Source organism: Vidua chalybeata, chromosome 2 (genome assembly GCF_026979565.1).
Source record: "Vidua chalybeata isolate OUT-0048 chromosome 2, bVidCha1 merged haplotype, whole genome shotgun sequence".
NCBI lineage: Eukaryota > Metazoa > Chordata > Aves > Passeriformes > Viduidae > Vidua > Vidua chalybeata.
The window spans coordinates 65,678,991-65,706,103 of record NC_071531.1 but is presented as its reverse complement, the minus strand read 5'-3'; the positions used below and the strand labels follow the sequence as shown (position 1 = coordinate 65,706,103).

The following is a 27,113-nucleotide window of genomic DNA, read 5'->3' as shown; positions in this document are numbered from 1 at the left end:
GAAAATTGGGCTAATTAGGAAAAAGTTGTCTTCCATATTCAGTTTTTTATTTTTCTACCCCTACCCTCCTCACAATTTTATCATGACCCAGGGAGCCTACTGTGCTCCTTAGTATTGGAAAGCTAATGTGGGTCCCTGCTGCCTTGAATGTTTATCTAGAATTTGTAATTTAATTTCACTTCTTATAATGTGTCAATTCTGTGTCCAGTCTGAAAGTGAACAATGATTTCACTTTTATTTCAGTTCCTCCCCATCCTGACTGTAATGAAATAGATGAATGACAGTGGGATTCTGGATAGGTTCTTCTGGTTGGTTGGTTTTGTTTTGGTTTTTTTCACTGCTGCATCTTGCCAAATTGAGTTTACCTCTTTTAAAGATCTTGAGTTTTTTCAAGTCCTTATGTAAAGTTGCGTTTTAAACTCAGAATTGACCTTTATTTGGTTTGTTTGTCTTGAGGTGCAGCAAGGAATGAGAATGTGCAAGTAGACTGAGGAACACTTTCGAATTTGGAAGTGATCATTCCAAATAATTATCTTAACCAAATACAAGAATAACAGCTTTAAATGAAATGCTTGTTGTAGTTCTTTAAATTCCAGCCTTTGAAGGTGTATGTTGAATACCAAGACACTGGTATTCAGAAATCTCAGAGACCTAGCATTTGTTTGATAGCAGGATTTAAAATGCATGCCAAATGAAGAGCAATTTTTAATAGTCCTTTACCTCAGATCATTCAGTCTTTGTGTGTTTGAGAATGTTTTTCTAAATTACTATTATTACTTTTATTTCACCATTAGAAGCAGAAAATTCTTATATAGTGTTTGGTAGCTTTTGCTGTGTGAAGAATTAAACTGAATGAATGTGAAGATTTAAACTGAAAGAGGGTAGATTTAGATTAGATATTAGGAAGAAATTCTTTACAGTGAGGGTGATGAGGTGCCGGCACAGGTTGCCAGGGAAGCTGTGGCTGCCCCATCCCTCGCAACGCTCAAGGCCAGGCTGGAAGGAGCTTTAAGCAATGTGGTTTGGTGTGAGGTGTCCCTATGCAGAGCAGGGTGTGGAGCAAGATGGTCTTTAGAGTCTCTTCCAACCCAGGCCATTCTGTGAAATCAAATAATGTTTACACATATGCCATAGGTAGTATACTAAATACATCTTTTAGTAGATTTTTTTGCAAATACTTCTTTACCCTGTGTCCAGCTTTCATGAAGCCTTGTTTTTATTTACAAGCATCCTCCTTGAAGAAGATCCATTGCCAATGTAGGGAATTTCAGCTATTTATCTAGGTTTTTCCTTTACATTTTTTTAATTCTTTTGTTCTGTCCTCTGCCCAATGTACTGTAGAATACCTTTCAATATTTCCTGGCCAGACAGAGCAAGCCTGGAGCGGTAAGCTTGATAATTAAGCAGTCTGACTCAAACCACCTTTCTTGTATTTAGCATGGCATCACAATGTTTGTAAGCATTGGTTACACTGACAAGATTGCTTGCATATTTTGATATTAATTTTTTTTAAAATTTATTAAAACTACTGCTTTTTACAAGCACTAGTCAAGAGACTAAAGGAAGAAAAAAGAAAGTATTGGCAGTGCTTTCTTCTCTTAGTTTCTGCTTTGTTATTTCTGTTCTCTTCCTTACTTTTGCTTTTTATGGATTTTTTTTTGCCTGTCATTTACTACATACATTTTGTTAGTAACCTGTACTGTTAGAAGACACCAGGAGCAACTACTGAAGAAATTATGGCTTAAGGTTTTAACAAGAGAGACTATAATTATGAAAAGTAAACTTTTCACAAAATATCATCAGCACTTAGATGTGACAGGGAACCCATATGGAAATTCTGTCTGGAAGTCTCAAATTTTTATGCATCTTATCACTTGGTGATAGAAAAATCACTTTCATGCTGAAAGAAACAGACATGCTCATTACTGGGAAAAGAAAAATTATAAGTAAATATGCTTTGCAATTCTACCTCATCTTGTTTACATAACTATTACATTTCATGCAAATGTGGAAGTCCTTCACATTTGACTCACACACAGGGTCTTATAATTATTTCAGAAATAAAAATTGTGAATTGAGTTTTTATAAAATTACTTGTGATAATTGAAGAGCAGCTCATGCATAATCACTTTGGAATTTTGGTTTTACTTTAGGAGTTCTGTAGCTTTTGACCCACTTACACTGAAATGCATGAAGATTAGTGCTGAATGAATTACTGAAAATTTCAAAAGTGGGTTTTCAATGATTTTTGACTATTTTTTCTTTCAAGTAGTTTGTACATAATTTGAGCTAGGATTCACCCAAAAGCATCACAGAAAGTTGTTGTTCATGTGAGAAAAGTCAGTAGTAATGTTCTGTAGAAGAACAATGGGAATGGCCCAATAGCACATAGTAGGTTTTGTTAATTTAGAAATACTTAAGATCATGGGGACTGTACCCCACATTTTGTTGATCTGTTTCTAGAATATGCTAAGCAAGTGTTAAAATACCAAATTAAATATGGTGATTCTTTGATAATTCAGAGATGCATGAATCTGTATTTGTAACCAAGAAGTTTTGATATATTGAGATTTTACTTTGGTGACTTTGTTTATTCCTTTCACTTTTATTGCACATCTTCTTTCATTGGCTACATGCAAGAATAAATTAGCTCACACTTTATATCCCTAGGGTATTTTCTTAAAATTACAATTCTTAAAAACCTAGAATGGCATTGTCTCTGTATCAATTCAATTAGATCTACTTTGTGTTTACCACCAGGATGTTTCATCTGGCAGGTTTGCCACCAAAGGACATTGCATTCAATTTGTAACCATGTAATGGTGCCCTTCTGTATAAACAGGTTAAAGGGAATTAATTTCTAGTTTAAGAGGTTACCAGGCTTTTATAAAGTAGCTTTTTACTCTCTTGTTTACTCTCTTGTCCTGACTAACTACAATTGATAAACACCAGTGAGATCTGTTTTTAGATCCTCTCTGTATAATTTAATTTAACATTATTTAAATGTGCTGCTTCTTACTCAATTGGTTATGTATAACTAAAGCATATTTACAAAAGCCTCCATATGGAAGCACTGCCCTCTTGAATTGTCAGTGTCATTGATGCTTATTGTATTAAACACTAATGAGCATGTTATTGTATGTTTATTTTTGTGCCATTGTAGATCACATTTCTGTTTGTTTGAGGTTTTTTAATTTTTCCTTATTTTGTTTAGATTAGTACATTTTACCCATACAAAATGTTGTTTTCTTTTCTAACTTTCAATTCTACTTTCAGGTATACCTAAGTAATAGCATTAATTTACATGTTACTAAACCTGTTCCCTGTCCAGCTTGGTTCTACAGTAGCATTTAAAGTGGAGTTTGTGAACGTACTTAAAACAGGAACCAAGGCTTAGAGTTGGTAGGAAACATAAACACACAGTATGGGGAAGGAGGTTATTGAACTGGAAGAAAGGGACAGGCAAGTTTTTTGGCTTTGTATGGAGTTAAGACTGCTAAGTGTTGTCAGTTCTAAAGGCTAAAATTATGAACTGTTAGTTTTTTTCCAGAAATTGCCTTTATTGTTGCTTTCTGACCTTTCAGGTTTTTCTCATATTTTTCAGGTATTCTCAACAGTTGAGGGCAAGAGCTTTTAATTCAGCTGTGACCATGTAATCGCAACATTCTGAGCTGGAGCTTTGATATGCAATCTTAGTGTCACACATAAAGACTCAGTTGTGTGTGTTTGTGTCATTTGATATGATCTGTGGAAACAATTTAAATGTGATTTTTGACATCACATGAGTACCAATCTGGTGCTGGGATTATAGCAGTAGGAATTGTTCGAGCACATATTTCAAGATTTGACTCAAGCTGGAAGTAATGAACAGGAAGTCAGGGTTTAGACTACCACTGATGGTTTGTAATAACCCCACTGTGTAGTTGTTAAGGCAATTTGTTATCTTTTGAGGAATTAACCAGAAAAATTAATTGCCAGACATGTTAGTTAATAGCCTTTGTTTTTTGCTTCATCTAAATTTGGCATCCTTGTGAAGTCGCCCTGACTGTCCAGATATACTTTAGTTTCATGCTAGAAACTCAGCATGTTGTCAGTTTTCAGGTCTCTAACATATGTTGCCATTTGAGAAGGTTAGCAGTAGTTGGGGCTTTTTTAAAACAAAACAGCATTTCTTTCCACTTTCTTTGTTACAACAGTCAGCCTCACAAAGTGAGTGAATGTGCTTTCACTAACCAAGTTGCTGGATGGGTCACTCATGTCTTCCTTGCAGGCAGCTTCATGGGAGTCTCTTGTCCTTCTCTGTTGCACAGCTGTGTTTACATTTTGCTAATTTGTTACTGTGGGACTCAGACCATCAGTTTGAAAGTTACTTTTCTTCTTCTGTCCCATGCCGCCTCCTGCACTTTTCATTGCCAACAGACATGTCAGCAGCAGTGACAGAGTAGGAAAACCCTACCGTGGTGTGAAGCCAGTATTCAGCATCGGAGATGAAGAAGAATACGATACTGGTACAGTAGAAAATTTTTCTTTTACCTATATTAGCTTATTTAGACAAAATTATTAAATTTGACTAAATCAAACAGTGTATCTTACATATTTGTCTTGCAATATGATACTCGTCTATTATTGTTGTTCATGTATGTTATGGTAATGCCTAGGACTGATCCTCTTCAAATACACAGGAGCAGATTAAATAAAAAGTAATTTGTGGTAAGCACCAAAAAGCCAACAGGAAGAAATTGAAATAAGCAGATTTAGGGGATCTTTTGTCTTCACTTGTTATTTCTGAAGTAAAGATATTTTTCTACACTTGTAAGTTGGCAATTGTGCCTTTCTTGTTCACAACAGTAAACAAAATTTAAAAGACCTGGTTCAGCTGATGTATCTCAGTTTAAATGTCTAGTATTGTTAGTGAGTGTAATGATCTGAATTTCTGAAATATAGCTGGAGCCAGACTTTAAGTGGCTAATGTGTGCACACCTCTCCAGTGTTTCAGACTTGTTTTTTTTAGCACTGAATCTATTAATAATTGATTCATCTCTTGATATGCATGCAGATTGCTGTAGAAAAAAATGCAATTTTTATTTAAAGTTTTTATCTAGTTGAAAAACTACAGGTAAAATTGGAACACCACGCATGTCATAAAGGTTTCTTTGGAGGTTTCTTTGAGAGCAGTTCTAACATTAGAATGGTTCCAACCTACTGTTGCCCTGGTTTTGCTGGGAGTTTTAGGCCACTCCCACTCATCATCTCACAAATAACTCTTCTATTGCTAAAAGACATATTTGGCTTGTGTTAGAAACAAGAGAAACAAGTAACTAGTCTGAGAATCTTTGATATGCAAAAGAAGCAGTTCAGGAAGATTAATGAGAGTCACAGGTTTAAATAACATTAATGACAAACAGTTGATCATCATCTGCAATAAAAATTGTAAAAGAGCAAAGTGAAATTATCAGGCAAAAGCTTTAATACTAACAAGTTCTTTCTCCAAATGCCATGTAATTAAGTTTGCACAGTTCTTTGAGCATCCATAATAGTGTTTTGCAAAGTCTATGTAGTTTCAGAAAACCAGCTCCTCCAAGACAGATTGTCTAGAAGATGTTTTCAGTAGTGGTTGTTTGCTAAGTTCTATTTAATATTTTCTTTTAAAAGCACTATTACACTCAGTAAGCAAGCAGAATCAGAGCAATTTGAGTAAGGAAAGCCAACACACATGAAGTGAGATAGATATAATCTTGATGCAGAAGAATGCAAGAAGTGAATCTGTTTCTGAATTATTGGTTTTGTGAAGTTTTAGTGTTTGGGGCTTTTCTGTAGTAAGTAATTACAGAGCCAGCTGTAATTATTGCAGCCTGCTCTATGTGGATCTGCTTGAGCAGGGGGGTTGAACCAGGTGACCTCCAGAGATCCCTTCTATCCTCAGCGATTCTGTGACATGAGAGTGGATTATTGTTCCATGTGCTTCAATTCCACAATGTATTTTTCAGTGAAAATGTTTCCCAAAGAGTGTTTCAAATTCTAAATTGCATTGAAGTAAATAATTTAACGAAGTGTAGGAAACTGGCTTTGAAAAATGTCCTTTAAAGAGCTGTCCTGAGTTATTTCTGGGAGTAATTTGTATGGAGTTAATATAGTTGATTGTGTTAAATAACTAGGTTGCTTAAATTCTTCTAATGTAGCACCAAAATTGGTATGTAAACATAATCATCATCTTTAGACATAAAAGCAGTACTTTGCAACTAAGTAATAACACGTGCAGGAGTTTTGGGTGTTTCACAGAGGTCTGTGCTGAAAATTTGGGGTTGGAATATGTTCTTAAATGGCCTTAAAAAAGGATGTGAAGCCAAAGACAATTTTTGCTAATGATCCAAGGTTATATGAGATAGTAAGGATAGACTGAGTCTTTTGCTAATTGAAATGACTGGTAATAAAATGGCACGTGACATTCAGTATGAATTGAATGCAAGAAAAACGATAAAAAAACCCCAACCACTTCTAGTTTCTGATCCAGTGGTGGAAGAATGATTTGGCTGTGCCCAGCAGCAGTGGGTTTGTAATAAGCAGTCATTAGCAATCAGAAAAGTAAATCAAATGCTCGGAAATCTGATTCACCCACACATTAAATATTGTGTGTCTTCTGCCCTTGATGTCAGAAACAATATTTGAACAGGACAAGGTTCAGAGAGGAATAAGAAGGGTGAGGAAAGATGTGATATTAGTTTCACAAAAGGCACAGCTGAATATTACAAGTTTTGTTATGTGAAAGAGGCATTTTAAGGGAGGAAAACTGATCCACAAAAATAATGCCTGGCCTTGAAAGGTATTAAGAGGTGTTAATTTCTTCTTGTAAAATAAACTAGAAGCCACAAGGAGAGACTCTCCTGGACTGTAGTTGGCTTGGTTTTGGTACTCCTTGCCAAAAGATATTGGTGGTTTAAATGCAAAGAGTTTATATGGCTTCAAGGAAAGTCTGGACAAGTGACTTTCAATGTGAAAGAAATCCATGAAACTTTACTGTATGGATAAATTGGACCGGCCTAAGATACCCCTCGATGTAAAAATACTTGTTTGTGGGGAGAAAATTAAGAGAGAAATATCAGATATGCCTTTTTCTTTCTTCCCTCTCAATAATTCTATATGGTTATGTACACTTGCTTTGAACAAGTGTGGCTGTAATGGGTTTAAGCAAATTGAGAAGCTGGCTGATGGTTGTGAAAGAACTTTATCTTTTTTTTTAACATTTTTACCCCCTCCATTCAAACCAGATGAAATTGATAGCTCCTCAATGTCAGATGATGATCGAAAAGAGGTCATCAACATCCAAACATGGATAAATAAACCTGATGTGAAGTATAACTTCCCATGTAATGAAGTAAAAGAAAATGGACATATGTTTCCCAGGTACTGACATTAATCCTGAGTTAAATGAAAACATCTGTCTTGATATACATGCTAAAAAACAGTGTTGGTCACTTAACTTATCCTTTATATTAAACTAGGAAATGAAAGTGTGAATGAACTAGAACAAAGTGTTACTGTATTTGCATTCTTGTATTTGCAGTGTTATAGAACGGTAATTATGTATAAAACCTAGTGTAAAGTTTTGCTTTGAAGTACCAGGTAGTAAGAAAAATTGAAGGGGGAGAGAGGGGCTGGAAGTACTTGCCATGCTCTGTGCTCCAGTAATGCTGGGGGCAATGTCATGCTTGTTTTCAGAAAAGGCTGTGCTGCAGCACTCAAGGAAATTCTGAAGTCTTTCCTAGAGCTTTCTTTATTAGATATTATGAAAGTATTAAAACTGTTTCTTAGATTTGGTAGCTGTATTGTCTAGCTCTCTCCATGTAGTTTAGTCATAGAATTTAACTTTCTAAATAGCTGATACTTAATTCATTAACAAAACTAATTTGTATTTTTCTTTTCCTTCAAGTCATCTCCTAGTAACAGCAACTCATATGTATTGTTTGAGGGAGATTCCATCACGAAAGGGACTGGCTTACATACAGTCTCGACAGGCACTCAACTCTGTAGTCAAAATCACATCCAAGAAGAAACACCCAGAACTGATCACCTTTAAGTATGGAAATAGCAATACTTCAGGCATAGAAATTCTGGCAGTTGAAAGGTAAGCCATCTCAGTAACAGAGGTATAAATGGTAATGATATCCAGGATGCTGTACACTGGAAATCAGGGGTATGCTGTTATTCCCAGAATTGAGTTCAAAAATAATAGTTTTTATTTAGGAATACATAAATCAGATGTGAACTAGGGAAAAAGATTTGCCAGTAAAATTATGAGTGCTTATGAGACCCAGAAGAGAGGAACTGCGACTACCATTGTTGGGGATGGGATGTGTGCAAGTGTTTTCTGTTTGTAAGAGGTCTTAAAAATGGACAGTTCTCTGCAGCAAAAGTATGGATTTGTGAAGAATGGGATTTAAGAGTATGGTCATTCTTCTGTGGAGTAATTGGTTTGGTTTTTTGCGGGGATTGCTGGACTCCAGGACAGTTTGGATGGGTGGTGGCGAAGGATCTCTGAGGCCCGGTCTTTAGAGCATATGGTTTATTGTAAAGGATGAAGGGCCCTGCTTAGAGTTGCTAGCTGCAACTCGTGGCAGGCCCGGGGAGAGCGGGGGGAGAGAGAGAGAGAGAGAGAGAGCGAGAGAGGGTGCCAGGTGGGCGTCCCAGCAGGAGGGTCCAAGAGAGAGCGTCCGGTCCCTGGGCCACACCTTATCAGGGGGCTTCAAGGTGGGCTGGGACAGGACTTGGGCCAATGGGGTTGCAGATACCTGATACTTCAGGGGAGGGTTACAGGTATGGGATGAACCACACACTGGGGGGTGAGACAGGACATTCCATTTGACCTTAGGATCTATCAGAAGGGGGGATTGCTTTCAGCTTGGCTGCATTATTGCTTTCGAGATGCTCAGTGATTAAGGTTTGGTATTTCAAACCTTGTTTTCATCTCAATATCTGTATTCTCTGATTCTTTTGCCAGGCCATCATATTTATAGGGCCTTGCTATTTCATCTTCCCCAACAGTTTTTTTTTTTTTTTGGTTTTTTTTTTTTTGTTGTTGTTTGTTTGTTTGTTTTTTTTTGTTTTTTTGTTTTGTTTTGTTTTGGGTTTTTTTTTTTTTTTTTTTTTTTTTGACATCTGGCTCATATTCTCTGTGCATTGTGCAAGGAGTCCAGAAGCCTGAACTCAAAACTCTAATTCCCTGGAAGTTACATGTTGCCCTGCTCAGTATTTGCATGCTTAAGAGGGGGAAGGGGTCAGATGGAGCGGTGTATCAGGCTTTTTTCCACTGGTGTAGCCTGCTGTTCTTGGTTTTAAGATGGTTGCTAATACCAGCTGGATGTTTTCTCATCTTCCTTGGAGAGAACTATGTGCAGTGGATGGTCTCTTCTCACAAGAGAGAGGAGAGATGAGTTTCCTACGTAACTAAGGATGTTCTGTGCCTGTTGGCTCCTTAGGTTTGTAGTAGGTCAACAAAGATTAATTAAAATTTTGCAGGAAACTTTATTGCTTGTTGAATTACTTCATCACCACCTTGCAGACGGGAGCAGATTGATCTAGAGTTATCTATAGGAATTAAAAAACCAAAATATCACAAAACAAAATCTAAGCAAGGACTTCTATGCTTCACTCAGACAGTGCTATCTGTAGAGATCTTGAATGGCCTGACCTATCCCATTGTCAATTTTTCTTTCCAAGATGGCCTGTAAAGTACTCCTCAACAATTCTAAGTTCACATAGAGAAAGTTTCATAGTATAATCAGGAATTAAATGTTATTTTCTTACTACATTTTTCATTTTAATATATTCCCCTCTTCCCTTCCTTCTAGACAGAGGAAGAATGAAAAGAATTATGGAATTTATACTCAGAAATTTTATAGTGAATTAATGATGGCTTTTTCTAATTTTTTTAAGGTATTTGATTCCAAATGCAGGTGATGCTACCAAAGCCATAAAACAACAGATCATGAAAGTATTGGATGCCTTGGAGAGTTAATTACTAAAGACTTTATAGAGACCAGTTTATAAAGAAGAAGCAACCAAGATTCTGTATGTGGACACAAGCTGACTGTTTCCCAACTGAATACTAACTGAAGAGAATTTTTATGTTTGCTGGTGGGAGTGCCTGAGTAGCAGGCTTAAGATAGGGTAAATTATTATCCACTTCTGGACAGGATTTTTGTTTGGTTTTTTTTTTTAATTTTAATTTTTTTTTTTGTTTTGGAGAAGTGTTTATTATAAAGGTCAGTTTGTTTCTTTTTAATGCAGCCTTAATGGGAGTGATCTGCATCTTTGCAAGAGCAGATGCAGTTGGGTTCACATTAAGTGTGTTAAAGGAATGAAGGACTGTGAGAGACAGAGAAGCAGTAGAAAACACAATGGTTTTTACATTATTATCCCTTGTAAATAAAATGTCTCCATTGCCTACAGTCTAGAAATTTGATTTTGCCTACGAGGTACTATCAAAGACTAATTAAAAATTTAGGTTTTTTGAGCAGAGCAGATACAAATCTTAAAAAAACTATTTTCACATTAAAACGGTTAATTTATCTGCAGTTCGGGCTGCAGATAAATAGAAAAAATACAAACAATTTATGAAATTAAAGGTTTTTTTAAGTCTTACCAGCTACTAGGCTAAATAACTGGAATTGGTGGTAAAGATTATTTTTAAATACTGAAATTAACTATAATTTTTACTATAAGGTTGTAATTTTTTTTTTAATTATGCAAAATTTTACATTTCATAGGTTGAGGCTGTTTCCCTTGTAAAGATGAGTGTGTGCATGGATATGCATGTTTCATGAGAGAATATGGCGATGCTGGTAGCATCACCAGCAAGTTGCCTTGTTCCTCACAAAATATCTAAGAACTTTAGATGTTTAAAACCCTTCAGTTCAGCACAAAAGTGAGTTCACACTGACTAAAGATGTGTTCAGCAAGATGAATGCACACAAAACCAGGGAAGAAATTCCAGTGCTGCATGCCTGTGATAAATGTATTCTTAACCAGTTGTCTTCATTGATTCAAGCATTTGTTTATATTATTTTGAGTAACAATTTCTAAATTAGCAAAGATTTAGGCGATGGCAGCTATATGACTGTTCATCATAAGCTTTCCATTTGTTCAAGAATGATTCTCCTGTTCAAAGCTCAGTACAGGAATGTTCTTATGGACAAGGCAGAGCGTCTTTGTAGACTGATGGGAAATCACCGAAAACTGTGAAATAAAGATAATGGGGATTAGCTTTGCTGCATGAAATCTTCTGAGTACTTGAATCAAAACCTATGATTTGGTACTTCATCAAAAGGTAAAATAAGTTAAACTGACCTTTATAAAAAACATTTATTCTAAGTTATTTTACTAGGAATCAAGCTAGGGCACCTTAATTCTGGAACTAATTACTTTCTTTTTCCTTCTTAGTATCTGAGTAAACACCAATAGAACTTGAACTGTTGAAAATATTTGCATGAAATTGCACCTGGGCCAATGCTCATGTATTTATAGTTTTGCCCAGCAACTGTTGTATTACATTTTCCTCTTCCTAATCCCTCCTGAAAATATCTTCAAGAGTCTCTGACTCTGTGCCTACTTCAGCAATGAGATTTTTTCATGTAAAGATGTTTGTGCTACTGTTTATAAACTACAGTTGTAAATAAACCAGTACAATTTGAACTTAACTTGCTCTGTCGGAAGGCATTTAGTTGCATACTGTAAATTTTCTGAATCAATTAAAAGTTTTTCCTAAAGGTGTTTTGTAAATGGAAGTGAATTTGATCTTTGGAGTGGAATATGCTGATTACGGATCATAGGGAGCTACTGCCAGGGACTTCTTAATGTAAGTATTTCAGAATTTAAGTTAATTTCATTAAGGACTTTTGGGTGAGCATTCACAGGTCAAAGTGAATTCGCAAATAATCAAGTTATAGAAAAGGTTTCTGCATAAATTCCAAACTTCTCAGCATCATATTTTTATTATGAAAATGTTGACAGAATGATACAACATATTTCTCCTAGTCAGGAAGGGGAAAAGTGAAAATGACACGTAGTTGTTAAACAGGTGTATATTAAATGTGGAATGTGGCTAATGTGTATGCTTCACTGTGAGGACAGCAAATACTCCAGATCTTTGAGATCTACAGCAAGTAAAGCAATAGAAAGTCAGTTCTTAAATCCCTTCTCTGTAGAAACAGACCTCTTATCTTAAAAAGCTCAGCCCAAACTATGAATAATTTTCAATGGTGCTGGTGTATCTCTACCCACAGTTTAAGGGCCACTTTTGCCTTACAGTGTACATACCTGTAGTTACTATTTTTGTTGTAAAACTTGTATTACAAAGCAGAAATTCTAATTATAGTACTGCAGTGATATTTTTTTTAAAGAAAAATCAAAAAAGTTAGTATGCTACTTCCTGTCACTTTTAGCTTCAAGGATTTCTTTTTAAATTGTGTTTGCTAGAGATGTGTTGGCTCTTGTTTTATTCTGCATGCACCACAGTCTATATTTTTGAGTATAAGGTGACAGTTGTTATGATGCAGGAGTGATAGAAATTAGGTCTGGAGTAGGAAAGAAAGTCTTGGATTAAAGTTTCCTGCCAAATGAAAGCTCTTAACTTTGTGTCATAGTGAGAGTTGGTGCTTCTGTGCTCACTGATGGCTCTTCACTTGTCTCACAAATTCTTTTAGATTCTGATCTGTATGAGCATTTGTAAAGAACTTTACATGTATTACCCCCCAAAAATACTGTTGATTGCAGAGTTGCAATTTTTAAAATTGCCTTTTCCTGTTAGCCCTAACACATGGGTCTCACCTGTGACTGGATCTTTTCCTTCCAACTACATGTTGCCAACAACTACATGTAGTTCCATAACTTCAGGTACTGCTTTTTCCGTATAGGTGTAGTCTACTGAATGTGTGAAAAGTTTCCCTTTAGGGAAGGAAAAGGGTGGTACTATGTAACTTGTTCTACTGGGTATACTTAGTGCTTTCAGATACTTTTGTTTGGAAACTTGAAAAATTTATTTTATCTCTCTGACTCATGGGAAACTGGATTTTTGGCCTGTGCTTTGCACCTTGAAGGGATGATACTACTAGATTTTTTTAATTCTTTTTCTTATTTGGGAAGAAGTTGGGAGACAGCTGTTCTTTGCACCTGGAGCCCTGCAGAGTGTGATGTTTGGGGAAGAAAAAATGTTTAACAAACGTATATACTCTTTCTACCACCATGGGCATGTATAAAAAGGAGGAAGGCCTGCTAAGGGCTGTTGTACTGTCTGTTCTGCCATCCTTTGGCTTGGTCAGATTGGGATGAGTGGTTCCCTCTTCTGCTTCAAGGGGCAGGTTGAACAGTTCTCTGGTTGAAGAAAGTTTTGTAATTACTGCATGCAGTAGTGGTTGTGCATTTTACAGTGGTTATGCACTTCCCCTCCTTTATCTCTCTGCATGTTTCCTGAAGGGGAAGGTGTGTAAGAGATTGATCACCCTGGGTTGCCCATTTTATCTTTACCCATTCTGCTGTTATGTACTTTCAGCTTACAGACATAATCTTGTGTAAGAAATATTGCTACACAACATAAATCTACAATTCTACATACATGCTTCTAAAAAGCCCAAGGCTGGAAAATATGTACATGAGACAGCAATGTTTTGTGCTGAGTAAAGGGGAGCACTTGGTGTTTAAAGCCAAGAAAGAGCAGCATGGTGCTTAGTGTGTTGGTTTTACAGAATTGGCAGTGTTGGACAGGACTTCTGGAGCTCATCTAGTCCAAGTTCCCTGCCAAGGCAGGGTCACCTAGAGCAGGTGACACAGGAACTTACCCAGGTGGGTTTGGAATGTCTCAAGAAAGGGAAACTTCACTGGGCAGCCTGTTCAGTGCTCTGCCACCCTCAATGTAAGGAAGTTCCTTCTCATGCTGAGGTGTTTTAGTTTATGGCCATTGCTCCTTGTCCTGTCACTGGGCACCACTGATATTAGTCTGGCACCCCCCTCTTGACAAATGCCTTCGAGATGTTTATATGCGCTGATGACATCCCCTCTCAGCCTTCCCTTCTCTGAACTAAACAGGCCCAGCTCCTACAGTCTCTCCTCATAAGAGAGGTGCTCCAGAGCCCAAATCATCTTTGTGGCCTCCACTGCACCCTCTCTGTTAGCTCCTTGTCTTTCTGGTAGTGAGGAGCCCAGAACTGGACACCGTGGAGATATTTGTACTTCCTATGAGGTATGCTGTGAGGATGCTGTTCTTGTAAAGAAAGAGGGGGATGACCCAGGTGAATGAGTTACGTGTAAACTGGTACAGGTCCCTTGGGATGAGCCCATAGCAGACTTAGGGCTGCCAGGGTTTGTTGGGCCGGGCAGGGCAAAGAGGCTCTCGGCACAGCCGGAGCTTTGGGGCTCCGCTGTTTCTGCCGGCGCTGAACGGGCCTGGGGGAGCGCTGCCCGTTCGCTGCCACCTGGGCGGGGCGGGGCTGCCTCAGCCCCGCACTTCGCCGCTCAGAACGCGGTCCCGGCACCAGCCGCGCCACTTGAAGGGCGTGAGGGTGGCTCTGGCTGAGCCCCGGCCCGGGGCCGGCACTGCGAGTCCCGGCAGCCCCCGCGGGCCGCGCCCACCCGGGCGGTGCCGGGAATGCGGGCGGCCGGCGGAGCCATGGCATGTGAGTGGGAGCCTTTCCCGTCCCTCTCGTCCCGCGATCCCGGTCCCCGCCCCGCCGTGAAAGGCCCCGCGGGCCACTGTTCTGGGTCTCTCGCGCCTCCCCGGAGCCCCCGGCCTCGGTGAGACCGGGAAAGGCCTCGGTCCTAGGCGCTGGCACAGCCTGTGGAGTAGTGCGGGGAGAAGGGAGCTGCGCTGGGCCCAGACCGGGATACAGTGCTCGCCCTGCAGGGGTCAGCTCCTCAAGAAACGCGAGCGCACCGGACGTGCTTCGCTTCCGGTGTTCTAAAACAAAATAGCAAGCATGTTTTGTAGTGGTACAAATGTGAACCATTATTTTACTCCGTTGTGCTTTTACCTGGTTTCGGCCTACATTGCTTTAGGCTTTTCCTGAGAATTGCTTTTAACGAAGGTTTTGCAGCAGCTGGTCAAGGCTGGGAGCAGAGGTCTCTCTACAGCCCTGCTGCACGTTTCTCTGCATTTCTGTTGCTCCCACATCTGGATGTGTTAACTGTGACACAAATACATGTGTTCTGTTGTGGCTGAGCTTCAGTTTTGCACCTTATCGAACTTCAAACCTGAGGCATATAGTGTAATATATAGGAGGATAATATTAATTACCTTAATTAAATTTCCTAGTGTTTTAAACATTATGGGGTTTTTTTTCCTAGTGCCTGTTTTCTCTTTTTTTTTTTTCTTTTATTCTGAAATGCAAATCTTTTAAGTGGCCAACTTGTCTGAACTAAACACATTCTACAGATGCTGGCAAGTTTTTGACAGATCTCTGATACGATTATCTCAGTGGGTCTGGAACCTATGGTTACATCAGTTCAGAATACCAGATGAGCTTTGTTTGCTCAATAGAGCCAGCAGTAAAAGTCTCTCACACAAAGAATGGCAAAGGGAGGAGTTAATCATTTGCTTAACCTCTAGAAATTAGCTGCTTAGCTACAGAAGTAGGAAAAAGGATGTATCGCAGCTGCTTCTGACCCAGTCTCGTCTTAACTTGAACCAGCTTTTCCAGTTTCCCTGACCACTGGGACTATGTTGCTTCCAGCTTTGTCTTTTTCTTGTTGTGATCTTTGACTTTTGATGGGGGAGTGTTCCAGACAGATAAGGTGCTATGAAACTGAGATACTTTTTTTTTATAAAGCCAGAGAGGATTGTTTGGTTGGTGTTTGTTTAAAGAAAACAGTTCTACCTGCTCAGGGTGTGTTTCCCTACAACCTGGGGTACTCAGAGATTATTGGAAGGAAATCCAAGGGGTATGCACAAAACTTGGCTACCTGGAGAGCTTGCAGTTGTATATCCTTGCTTAGTGGGAGTAGAAGCTTAATAACACTTGCAAGTTGGCCCATTTTTACCAGTTTGGTAAAAAATGATCAGGAAAGATGTTAACCTTCCTTGGTTTTCATAGCCATTTCCCAAGCTAGGTGTGAATTGAGGGATAAAAGCAAACAATTCCTTTATTTGGTGCTTTTGGGATTATCTGGTCCTTTGGTGTGCAACAAGAAGATGGGCTCCCACAGAGTCCAGCAGCCTGGGAAGGAGGGGCTGGGGGGACCTGTGCTCTTCCTTTCTGTAACATGGCTCCTTCCCCTGGAACATGGCCTGGGTGTTGCTGGCACGTGAGCTCTGTGATCTTTGCAGGGTGGTGGCCATGCATGTCTCCCATTGGCAGTCCTGGGTTTCAGTGCTCTCCCTGTGTTAAGAGACTGTTTCCAGTGCCAGAGATAGGCTGTACAATGAGTTGGTAGTGGTTTATGCATATGTTTATATATAAACTCATTTGTTTTCTTCAATGCTCGTTACTGAATTCAAATTTGGAAGAGTTTCCTGGGGGTATTCTGATGAATAATTTTTTTTCTTTTCTGCCATCAGCCTTCCGCCTCGCTCTTATCCAGCTTCATGTATCTGCTGTTAAATCGGATAATCTCCAACGAGCCTGTGGACTGGTGAGAGAAGCATCAGCTAAAGGAGCAAAACTTGTGGCGCTACCTGTGAGTAAAGATCATGGCCTGCTTAGCCCTTATGTTTCAAACCCTTCAGAACCTCTTTCTAGTGTTATTAATGCAACATATATTCCTCTTCCTCCCTGGATAGCTTAGATGCTGTATGAGGCTTCAAAATAAAACTAAAAGCTAAAAAATCCCAGGGGCTGTATCTGGCAGTGCATTAGGAGGTGGGGAATGAAAAGGGAAACAAAAAACAGGTTGATCTTTTTTGTAGTATAAGATTCTGGTAAAGTTTTTGCTGATTTAAATCCTAGGCAATCCATCATTGATATATTCTGAATTCAGGTAAGTGACACTGTAGTTTGAATCTTTGCTGAAGAAGTGTAGAAAAAGGCAATTTTCAGCTAAAGAATGTTGACATGAAGGTGAAAGACCATACACAGCAGCTGTCTTTGCTGTAAGTATTCGAGATCCATGAGAAACAAAATAGACTTAATATATACTTCCAGCAAGTCATTTGTGGCTGAATTGTGATTAAGACACATTTCTCTTATGACTTCCATGTGTGGAAATGGCCACTTAAAATGATCAATCACTTCTGACTTACTTTTTGAACTTTAGCCATAATTATTTTGCTGAATTTTCACACAGTGGGTGTGCTGGCAACAGGGTGGGCTTCTCAGTGCAGCTTTGAGCTTTTCTCCTCTCTTCATGGGGGTACTTGTGTTACTCCTGTACATCTGACACAGGAGTGCAAAGTTCATCTCTGGGTGAACTTTGGGTCTCAGTTTTACACACAGAATCTTTTCTCTCCTACTGTCATGGGGGAAGTATTGAGCAACCTTCCCAGCTCCTCTGTGCTAACATGGTTCTTGTGTTGCAAATGTGACCATTCAGTGTTCTGCCTCGGCCTCCTGTGTAGAGATTACTATTATTTACTGGCTTCATCATGTGTACAAACATTGAATTTTCCAGACTTATTTAGCTGAGATACTCACTTTGTCAACAAAGATTTATGCTTTTAGAATACAAGTTGTCAAACATGGGTAAGGCATTTCACAGACTTTTGGGAGATACATTTTGTATTGACATTAGTGCATGAGCATGAAATACTGTCCTCCCGTTGTTTTGTTTCTTTGGGGGTTTGTTTTTTGTTTTAATAACTTTATATAAAGGAAAGTAACTCATACTGAATATATGAAGATGGAGGCAGCTGGCTTTGCTTTCACTTTTTTGAAGTTCAGCCCAGATTTCAAAAGCCTAGTGAGCTCATTTTGACAGCCTCCAGAGATTTCCCTTCCTGTTTCTTCCATCTACAGGTTGTGCTGTGGGTTAACTTATACCTGCTGGCCTAGTGCCCTGTATAGGAAAAAAAAAACCTTTCCAGCTTGGGTTAATTTATTCCACTTCAGTAGAACCTACCTGAGTTGTTAAGAAGTTTGCTTGAGCAGATAAAGCAGAAATGTTTATTGTGCTAGTCACAGCTTGATTTTTTTTTTCTCCCTTTTTCTTTGTGGGGGTGTGTTTGTCACTTCTGATGAGCAAAGGGAACAATGGAGGTGTCTGGGCTGGGAGTCCCTTTCTCACAGACCAGAAGTTGCTGCCACAGTTTGATAGCCTATCTGTGGCCTCCAGCTGTACTTCTTCAGGGTACAAGAAAGTGTTGAGTATCTCACCTCCTCACAGAGCTGGCAAGTGTAATGCAGAGTGAAAGTGCCTCATGTCTTGGGCATCTCAAATACCACTAGCCCACCTATCTTAGGCATCTAAACTACTCTGTAAATCTGACTGTATAAAGATTACATGTCTAGTTCTAAAGGGATGGCAAATATTTAACTAAGGCCAAAGGTGGAGGACACTCTTCAGTTGTGAGGAAATAGTGTTTAAAGGATTGTTTTAATAAAACACTAAGTAATTTGAAGAAATGCTTGCTTTTGCAAATGTCCTTTTAAAAATTAAGCAATCATGGGCTGTGATGAGCATGAGCATTTCACAATTTTGAGAGGATCTACTGAGCTTGTAACTTGACAAATGAGCTGTGTTGAACTTGGCTCCTCATTCTGATGTGAACATCTCTTGTGTTCTTGTTAAGCCCAGAGCAGTGAATGTGCTGGCCTTATAGACTTGCATATAGTCTTAGCTCATGTTCTATTTGGCACGCACTCCACAAACACACCTCTTTTGGTGTGTTTGAACACATAAAACACAATTGTTCAAGTCCCTCTGGCCTTCCTGGCATTTTCTGGTTTGCTTACTGAGCTCCTATAAATTAAACTCCTTTAACCAAAGGCTGTTTGAGAACATGGTTAGAGAGGAGTTTGAAAAGTTAGGTACATCTCATTGTAGTGGTGTTACTGGATTTTAGCTTTTGGGTTTTTTTTCCCCATTTAATTCTAGGAATGCTTTAATTCTCCATATGGAACCCAATACTTTAAGGAGTATGCAGAGAAGATCCCTGGGGAATCCACACAAAAGCTGTCAGAAGTTGCAAAGGAGTGCAGCATATATCTCATTGGAGGTAGTTTACTCTTAGTGACCATCTCACTGGGGGAAAAATGGGCAATGTCTATTACTGCCATTAGATCAAAATTACATAAATAATACAATGGGGGAAATCTCTGTTCTTGCCTTTACAAAGGATCCATTCCAGAAGAGGATGGTGGAAAGCTCTATAATACATGTACTGTCTTTGGGCCTGATGGTGCTCTGCTGGCAAAGCATAGGAAGGTAAGATGGCAGAATATTGTTATGAAAAGTTTTCTCAGCAGTGTTGTACAAATTATTTCATCTTACGAAATAATCTTATACCACCTAAAGGTGGTATAAATCAGTAGAATCTTGCATTAATAATAAGTTGTGTACCATCACCCATGAAATTTCATGTAACTTTTATGTTGAGCATGTAAACACCACTTCAAAAAGTGGTCATAAATTTGTTTTGGATAAGGATGAAAAAATGCTAGAAGGTGTAAATGGCTGTGCCCATATGCTGGGAAAACCATGATAAAGTGTAAAACCTAACCCAACTCATATATCTCTGTACCCTGGCCTAAGTCTAAAACACAGTGCCACTTGGATGGGATCAGGATTTTCCCTCAGCTTCCTGATGGATTTAGTCCTTCTGTTATAATAAATACTGTTCTTCACATACTTTGTGCTGCACATGTGATTAGTGCAGACATGCAGAATCCAAGTTAAGCTGTCAGTGCTGTTTGTGGTAGATGTTTGCTTGCTGTCATCTTCCACTTCATCACTGCTTTGTGCCTTCTGGAAAACTGCCTCCCATTTGTAACCCCAGAGTCAGTTTTTCTTCATGGACTCTTCTGTTCATTCTTATCCCTATTTTCTGTTCATGGGACTGTGCACACAGGGATCACTCCATGAGTGAACAACAGCTTATTTCTTTTTTCTAAGGATAAGCCAAAAAGATAATGCAGGGTTACTTGGAACAAATAAGGTGGTGCAGGTATTAATTTATTCTGTTTGCTGATTCTACATTAGCATCACTTACTAGATCACCTTGTGCAGTTCTGTGTTGCCTTCCACCTGTCACAGCACAGCAGTCTGCAAGCCCAGGAGTTGCTTGTAGAGTGAGCGCAGGCTTGTGCTAAGGATGAACAAATAATAAAACAAAACCAGCTCTGTTGTTAGGAAGCTCCAGTCAGGAGCAGTACCTTCCATTGCAAGGGAGGGATAAAGGCAGCTGAAGGCCCTCAGAGGCATCTGCATAGCTGAAGTCATGGGAACTTTATGCCTTGGTGAAGGTATTTTCTTGAGAAAATACAGGATTGGTACTCAAATGTTAGAGACAAATCATTAGGTCAAGACATCTAGTTGTTTTGCATGTATTTGCAACTTTAGACATGTATATTTCTGTATAGAAGAAAATACTTTAAATCTTCTTTGGGGGATCTAACAATCTTAAGCAGTGTTTACTTTGGATCCTGACAAAAGAGTAGTCTAGATAACAGCAGAAAACACATGCCTAAAGAGGCTCAAATACCAAGCAGAGAAATTGTTAGTAATTGTTATTAATCATGGTATAATTGCAGGTTCATTTGTTTGACATTAATATTCCTGGGAAGATACAGTTCAAAGAGTCTGAAACACTGAGTCCAGGGAATAGTTTCTCCATGTTTGACACACGTGAGTATAAAATAAGCTCTCTCTTTAAGGAGCTCTACTACAGTAACACTGCAGTCACTCTGGAGTTCTCTTCCCCCTCCTCCTTTCCAGCAGTGGACTTTTAGACTGTCAGACTGGGCATTTGATGACAAATACAGTTTAAGTTTGCTTCAAGTGTTTGGGTCACTTCTGAAACTTTTAAAAAGGTGGTGTGGTTGCAAAAGGACAGAGGAGTAGAAAGGGTTGAAACATATGCCACTCCCCTTGCCTTAATTAAAAAATGGTCCTATTGATTTGTTAGAAGTGATGGTATTTTCAATAGCAGTTACAGCTTGAAAATAGTTCTTCTAAAACATGGCCTAGAAAAGAAAGTATGTAACAGCTACAATGGTACATTGCTCCACGTGAGGATGATACAATAATGGAGACAATTAACTAAAACAAGGATCCCATTCCAGCCTTCTTGAATCCACCACCTCAGATAAAAAAGCAAAGTACCTACTCCTTCCCACCCCATATTGGTCAAAAACTGACAGTCTGTTAACTGAGCTCTCCAAAGAGTCTTGTCTGCCACAGTCACTTTCTCCTCCTTGCAATGTGCATGCTCTAAGAAAGTACATTACTGTTTTTAGTCCATGAAAAGCAGGGAGTGTTTCCTTTTATTGAAAAGAAAATAATTGAAAAAATTGCAGCTAAATGAGAGGGGAATATGTTGCACAAAGACCTGATACAACATGATTTTGTGGAAATTACTTTTCTTAAACGGTAGATAAGACTGCTTCTCACACTCTTTCTGTCCTATTGAAGCATGAATTCCCCCCCAACAATAGCCAGTGCTTGTTGGACACACATTTAAATATAGGTCCTCCTGTTGCTGTGAGCCATGTAAAATAACAGTTGCCAGGATGGCTACAGGGAGTCTTGTGCTTGTTTTGTGTTTTCCTAGTGATATGATTGCTGTCTCTTGTGTTTTGAGAACAGCATACTGCAAAGTGGGCCTGGGCATCTGCTATGATATGAGATTTGCTGAGATGGCTCAAATCTACGGCCAGAAAGGTGAGGCTGGGTCACCTAAGGGCACATGAGCAGCCATAAGGCTGGGGCTAGCCAGGGCTGGTTCTGGGTGGTGCATGCTGGGTGATCCCTGTGACCAGGCATTCCTTGATCCATATGATCAGGCATTCTTACCCCTGACCAGTAACACAAAATGCATCCTGTGGCCAAGACTCTTACTCAGATGAGTGACTTCTCTCATGGAGTAAAGTAACCATCACTTCCTGATCCACATGTGGTGGAGTGATGGAGTTGGGTATCCCCACCACAGCTCTTGGCTGATGTAACCTGTTATGTATGGACAGGCTCTGTTTGGTTCCATTCTGGGCTGGGAAGTATGGAAAGAAACCTCACTTTGGGTTTCAGTGTGAAGTGCCACTCTTCCCCTTAATGACGCTTGGGTTCTAATTGTCTCTTAACAAAGGTTGCCAGCTGCTGATATATCCAGGGGCTTTTAACATGACAACAGGACCAGCTCACTGGGAACTCTTACAAAGGGGACGGTAAGATCACAGTAAAAATTCTAGAGGAGTTTTGGTGCATGAAACTCAACTTTCTTGTGTTCCAAATGACATTTGTGCTTCAGAAGTGGTGCTGCAGGGCCATTCCACTATTGGAGCTATACCATCCCTCAAGCCTTGTATGGGACACCAAAATGATTTTGCTGTCCAGGAGAAAAGCAGGAAGTTCTCGGCCTTTTCTCCCTCCTGCCCCTGCTGTGCCCCTTCAATGACCTTTTCCCATGGCTTTATAAGCACCCTTCACACACAGATTCTAGAGAGAAGAGCCAGTAACCATTTGGGAAGTGCTCTAATTACAGGTAGAAATAGACTCTGAGATTGCTGAATGCAGTATTATTTATTCATTTGGTCAGCTTCAATCAATTTTGCTACATACCGAATGAACCTGTGAATTATATGATGCACTAACTATGGAGGCAGGTGCTAGAGACTTCTCTTTCCAGTGTCTTCTTTCTCTGACCTTTGTATCATTCACAGTTTGGGCTAGTCATTTAGAGGATATATAGCTTGTCCTTCAGAGTGGATTCTTTCTCTTCTGCTTAATTAAATGGTATTATAAAAAACAATTCTTCTCACTTTTTCCCTCCCTGCATTTTTCTGTGAACACAGAGCTGTTGATAATCAATTCTACGTAGCTACTGTATCTCCTGCTAGAGATGAAAAAGCGTCCTATGTTGCCTGGGGACACAGCACTGTAGTAAATCCATGGTGAGTTCAATAATATAAAAAATAGCACCTTTTCTTTGGTAAAAAATATTTTAGTTGGCAGTCACACTTCAGTCCTACTTTTCCATCTACTGTTAAATGTGCAAATTCTTGGTAAAAAGCACATGAGACTTGAGCCTACATTCTCAAGCTAATAATTTAAAACAGCCAAACTAAAAAAAAAAAAAAAGTAAACTAGAACTAGTTTGAGTATGTATTCATTTTGGTAGTAAAGATGCTACTTAGTACTGGGATTAAGCATTAGTTGAACTGCTGACCTTGTCCCTGAAGTTCAGTCCATTATATGCTATGCATAGGGTAATTCTCTTTAACAGCTTACACAGAACTATCTAATTTCTTCAAAGAACAACACTGCTTTGACATAAAAAAGAACAAGAAGAATGTCTTCAGCTAGAGAAGAGAGATTCTGGCTTGAGCAGAAGTGATGCAGGTGCACAGGAGGTAAAAGTGACCAAATCTTCAGGCAGATGTTTTTCTTTCAGATAAATCTACTGATAGCCCACTTCCAGTTGTTTGCACAGTAAGAAAAGCTTTGTCTATGTCTTGAGCTTTTAACTTTATATGATGAAAGCAGTGACAAAACACTTGGGGGAAACATGATCATGTTCAGTAGCTCATGCAGAGTAAAAGTACACTATTAAAAGCCATTAGGGTCTTCAAAGGAGAAAGTGTTCACCTTTGCCAGTGTGGTTGTTCCTTTCCCCTTGAGGTATGTTGCATGCTCACAGGCAGTGGTTCTCAGAGTAGCTTTTACCACAGTTCTTGATCTTTGAAAGACACTTATGTTAAGTATGTATATATCACATATACAAAGTGCCATATATAAACCCTGGAAGCCATTTCTGTCATGCCAGAGTTATGGATTATGATGCTATTTTTAGGACAGCCCTGTAGTTACAGCTGTAGGCATCCAGGGTAGGAACTGCTTTTTGTACAAACAGCAGCAACTCCACTGATGCCTTGAAACCAATGTGATAACTCTGTGAACAAATGTGCTTAATTTTGCAGGGGTGAAGTCATAGCCAAAGCTGGGGCTGAGGAAACAGTTGTATACACAGATATCGGTAAGGGGAAAATTGTTTTTGTTTTTTCGCCACTTTTTTTCTTGAGTACAGGTCATGACACTAAGGACAGGGAGTTTTTTTTAAGTCTGTGGCCTTACACATGCAACTACAGATGATGCAGCATTCCTCTGCCTTGTCCACCTTTGCTAGGTTAAAGCAAGAACCAGGAGCACTATACTGTTCTACATACAATATTCTATAGCTGTACCCTTCTAGTTCACTTCCTTAGGAAGAAGGTGCCACCTTAGGAAAGAGCAAAGCTGAGGCTTCCTTCAGCCCTGGCTGCTCACTTGCATTCCATTCTCCACCAAAGTTTCTATTTCAAAGTTCACTACCACCCCATTCTCCATCAAAGTTGCTATTTTCCCTGTCCTACCTCAGAGCAAGTCAGGAGCTTTCTTTTTTGGCTGCTGTTGTCTTAAGTCTTTTCTTCTCTCCTGCAGATCTAAAGAAACTTGCAGAAATACGTCAGCAGATTCCTATTTTAAGCCAGAAGCGTTGTGATCTCTATGGTGTAGAGATGAAGAAGTGAAGCTGGGTGAAGAGGGAAGGTTCAGCTGTCACAATGGCTGTTGCCTTCGTCTTTGGAAGGATTTCCTTAGTAGTTGCTCCATAATTTACTACCTAATGTGCCAGTTAAGAAAACACCACATAACAAAAAAAAAAGGTGCAATTCTAGTATAATTGAAATATAACTTTTGTATCTCGTCTCATACTTAAGTATTTCATAGTATTTTACAGCTAGGATAAAGATGGGGGTGAAATCAGTTCAATACAGCAGTGATTAACATTGATATTTAGTCATCATAATGTTTTAGTTACCTTCTGAGGACTGTTTTGTAGAACACGGAAATCTTGTTCTCTGAAACTCCCTCTCAAGTCAGCTTTGGTATTATGAATTTTTCGGTGAATTGTCAGAAAATCTAGAAGCATGATTCTTCTCACTCTGTCCTTTTTAGATGTATGTGACTTAACCAAGATCCTTGAATGCCCTAGTTTTAACTTGGGAAGCTTAAATTTTAACACACTGAGCAAAACAGGCCAAATTCTGCTCTGCACTACTCAGGACATTGCAAGACGCTGCCAGACAGAGCTGCTCCTATAGAAGAATCTGTAACACTTTTTGGTTCATGTGTTTTTTCTGGATCTGTGTATTAAATTCTCCTTACAGCAAATCCCGTTCATTGCTGAAGTGACACGGGTTAGTTACTGTGTTGTTACAGTAATTCATACGTTGCCACACCTTTGCTCTCCATACTGCTTCCTTAATAGAATGTCTGAGTGGGTTTTAATTCTGCTGCCTGGAAAAGGCTGAGCAGTCAGGTTGGAAACCCTCTTGCACTAAGTCCTTCTGTCCACAGTCTCCCAGAAGACTGCGCAATGCTTGAATGCATTATTGCTACCATGGGCAGCTCCCATCCACTGCAGAGAAAATATTCCTTACTGTGCTGCTTTTGCTGGAGACAAACTGATTGAGAAAGATGGCTTTAAAATACAGCAAACCAGCCAAGCATGTTGCACTTTTGGTTTTGGGTTTCTTTTTTGAAGGAAGACATCTTTTAATGTAAAAAGAATGTACAAATTATGCTTTTTATTCCTTGGAATGAAAAAAAAGAAGCAACTTACCAGACTCCACTGATAAGCTTTTGGTTTTCCAGCAGCACAGAACAGCTGTAAGGCTAAAAGATTTCAAAATACAAGAATGGGAGGGAGAGAAGGTTTTGTCTTGCTCTACCTAACCACATTTCCCCCAAAACCATCTTACATTTCATTCATGTTCACCAATCCTCCTCTCCCCACAGAGTTTTTTGGGTTTGTGGGGGTTTTTGTTTTGGCTTTTATTTTTTAACATTTTGACTTCTCTGCAATGAGCTTGGTGTGTTTTCTAAACAAGAACAAACATTCAGCCAAGCCCTGACACATCCTTCCCCTCAAAAGCCAGATCCCACCATTCCACGCGGTGGCATTCTATATCAGCAGGTATTTTTGGTCTGTACTTTTCACTGCATTTTCGTGTACATACTGCATTGGAACTTTTAAGAAACAAGCCACATAGCACAAGGTGAAATGAAGGTTTATTTGTTGAAAAATAAATATTAAAAAATTAACAATTTACCATTTGAGCCAAGTCTCCTGCATTAGATTAGTGCTTCCCACATACTCAACAACCCCTATCCATGATGGCCATTGCTGGGCTCCAACTTCTAAGTCATAATAACTATTTTATCTCTTTCCCTCCTGTCTCTCTACTAGTTCAACACACAGGAGTAAATAAATTCTACCTTTGGAGGATTAAAGTAGTGCAGGACTGTCATGGGCTGACCACTTAAATCTGAGAAATGTAAAGTGCAGTTTGCAACAGGTAACAGAATCTGTGGTCTGAACTCTCCTCCCCTGGAATCCCAAATGGAGACGATGGATGAAAATGTATTACAAGCTACTTTGGTGAACTCAGCTGAAGAGCTGACATGAGCTCGGTTCTTTTCAGTCTATCAGGACAACTTCTAAGCACCTTGTTTTAGTAGGGTCTCCAGTGCACTGCACTCAGAAGTGATGCAAATGGGACTGTGAATTTCTGAGGCTTTCACTGAAAAAAAGTACAGTCAGTTCTTAGCCACAGTACTTGAAGCAGCCAATACTCAACCTTTGTGTTGGTAGAAAACAGGCACTTTTAAGTATCCATACAACACATATGCACCAGTATTCTGTAAGTACATGAAACTAATCAGTAACAACCCTGAAACAGTTCCAGAATTTCAGTCTGCAAAAATTTAAGTTATTTTTGAAGAAATGGCAGAAAATTGAACAGTGTTAGGATTGCTGGGCTGGGTAAACCTGCATCTAAGCTGCTCTTGGTAGTTCCAGAGTAAGTTGCAGTTCAGCTTTCCAGTGTATGCTAGTTCCCTCTTCCCTTTCCATTTGCAGTTAGATCCTTGTAATTCAAGTCACAGCTCAGAATCATGGAATATGCTGAGTTGGAAGGGGCCCATCAGGATCAGAGCCCAACTCT

General features: G+C 39.2%; 2 protein-coding genes across 7 annotated transcripts in view; both read left to right on the top strand.

Annotated features, from left to right (window-relative positions):
- TBC1D23 (TBC1 domain family member 23) overlaps positions 1-11,693 on the top strand; it is a 32,766-nt gene extending 21,073 nt beyond the window's left edge. For 2 of the 3 annotated variants that reach the window (XM_053932608.1, XM_053932623.1), the window contains exons 15-19: positions 1,342-1,386; positions 4,420-4,508; positions 7,266-7,401; positions 7,928-8,122; positions 9,931-11,693. In XM_053932608.1, the coding sequence (XP_053788583.1) occupies positions 1,342-1,386; positions 4,420-4,508; positions 7,266-7,401; positions 7,928-8,122; positions 9,931-10,012 (547 nt within the window). In that variant the 3' untranslated portion in view covers positions 10,013-11,693. The remainder of the gene's footprint in view (positions 1-1,341; positions 1,387-4,419; positions 4,509-7,265; positions 7,402-7,927; positions 8,123-9,930) is intronic. The other variant, XM_053932618.1, reaches the window with a different exon arrangement.
- A 2,833-nt stretch (positions 11,694-14,526) lies between these two features.
- NIT2 (nitrilase family member 2) lies at positions 14,527-26,218 on the top strand. 4 transcript variants are annotated; one of them, XR_008429184.1, is made up of 11 exons: positions 14,527-14,663; positions 16,541-16,659; positions 19,012-19,132; positions 19,253-19,341; positions 20,667-20,760; positions 21,721-21,795; positions 22,217-22,295; positions 22,923-23,021; positions 23,354-23,480; positions 24,048-24,103; positions 24,547-24,575. XR_008429184.1 is itself a non-coding variant. In XM_053934330.1 (10 exons), exons 1-10 carry the CDS (start codon positions 14,636-14,638, stop codon positions 24,633-24,635), a joined length of 849 nt encoding a protein of 282 aa, XP_053790305.1. In that variant the 5' UTR covers positions 14,533-14,635; the 3' UTR covers positions 24,636-26,218. The 4 variants fall into 4 exon arrangements, 2 of the variants coding, with proteins under 2 accessions (XP_053790305.1, XP_053790306.1); XR_008429185.1 differs by having other exon boundaries at positions 14,528-14,663; positions 23,384-23,480; XM_053934330.1 differs by lacking the exon at positions 23,354-23,480 and having other exon boundaries at positions 14,533-14,663; positions 24,547-26,218.
- The last annotated feature ends 895 nt before the right edge of the window (positions 26,219-27,113 follow it).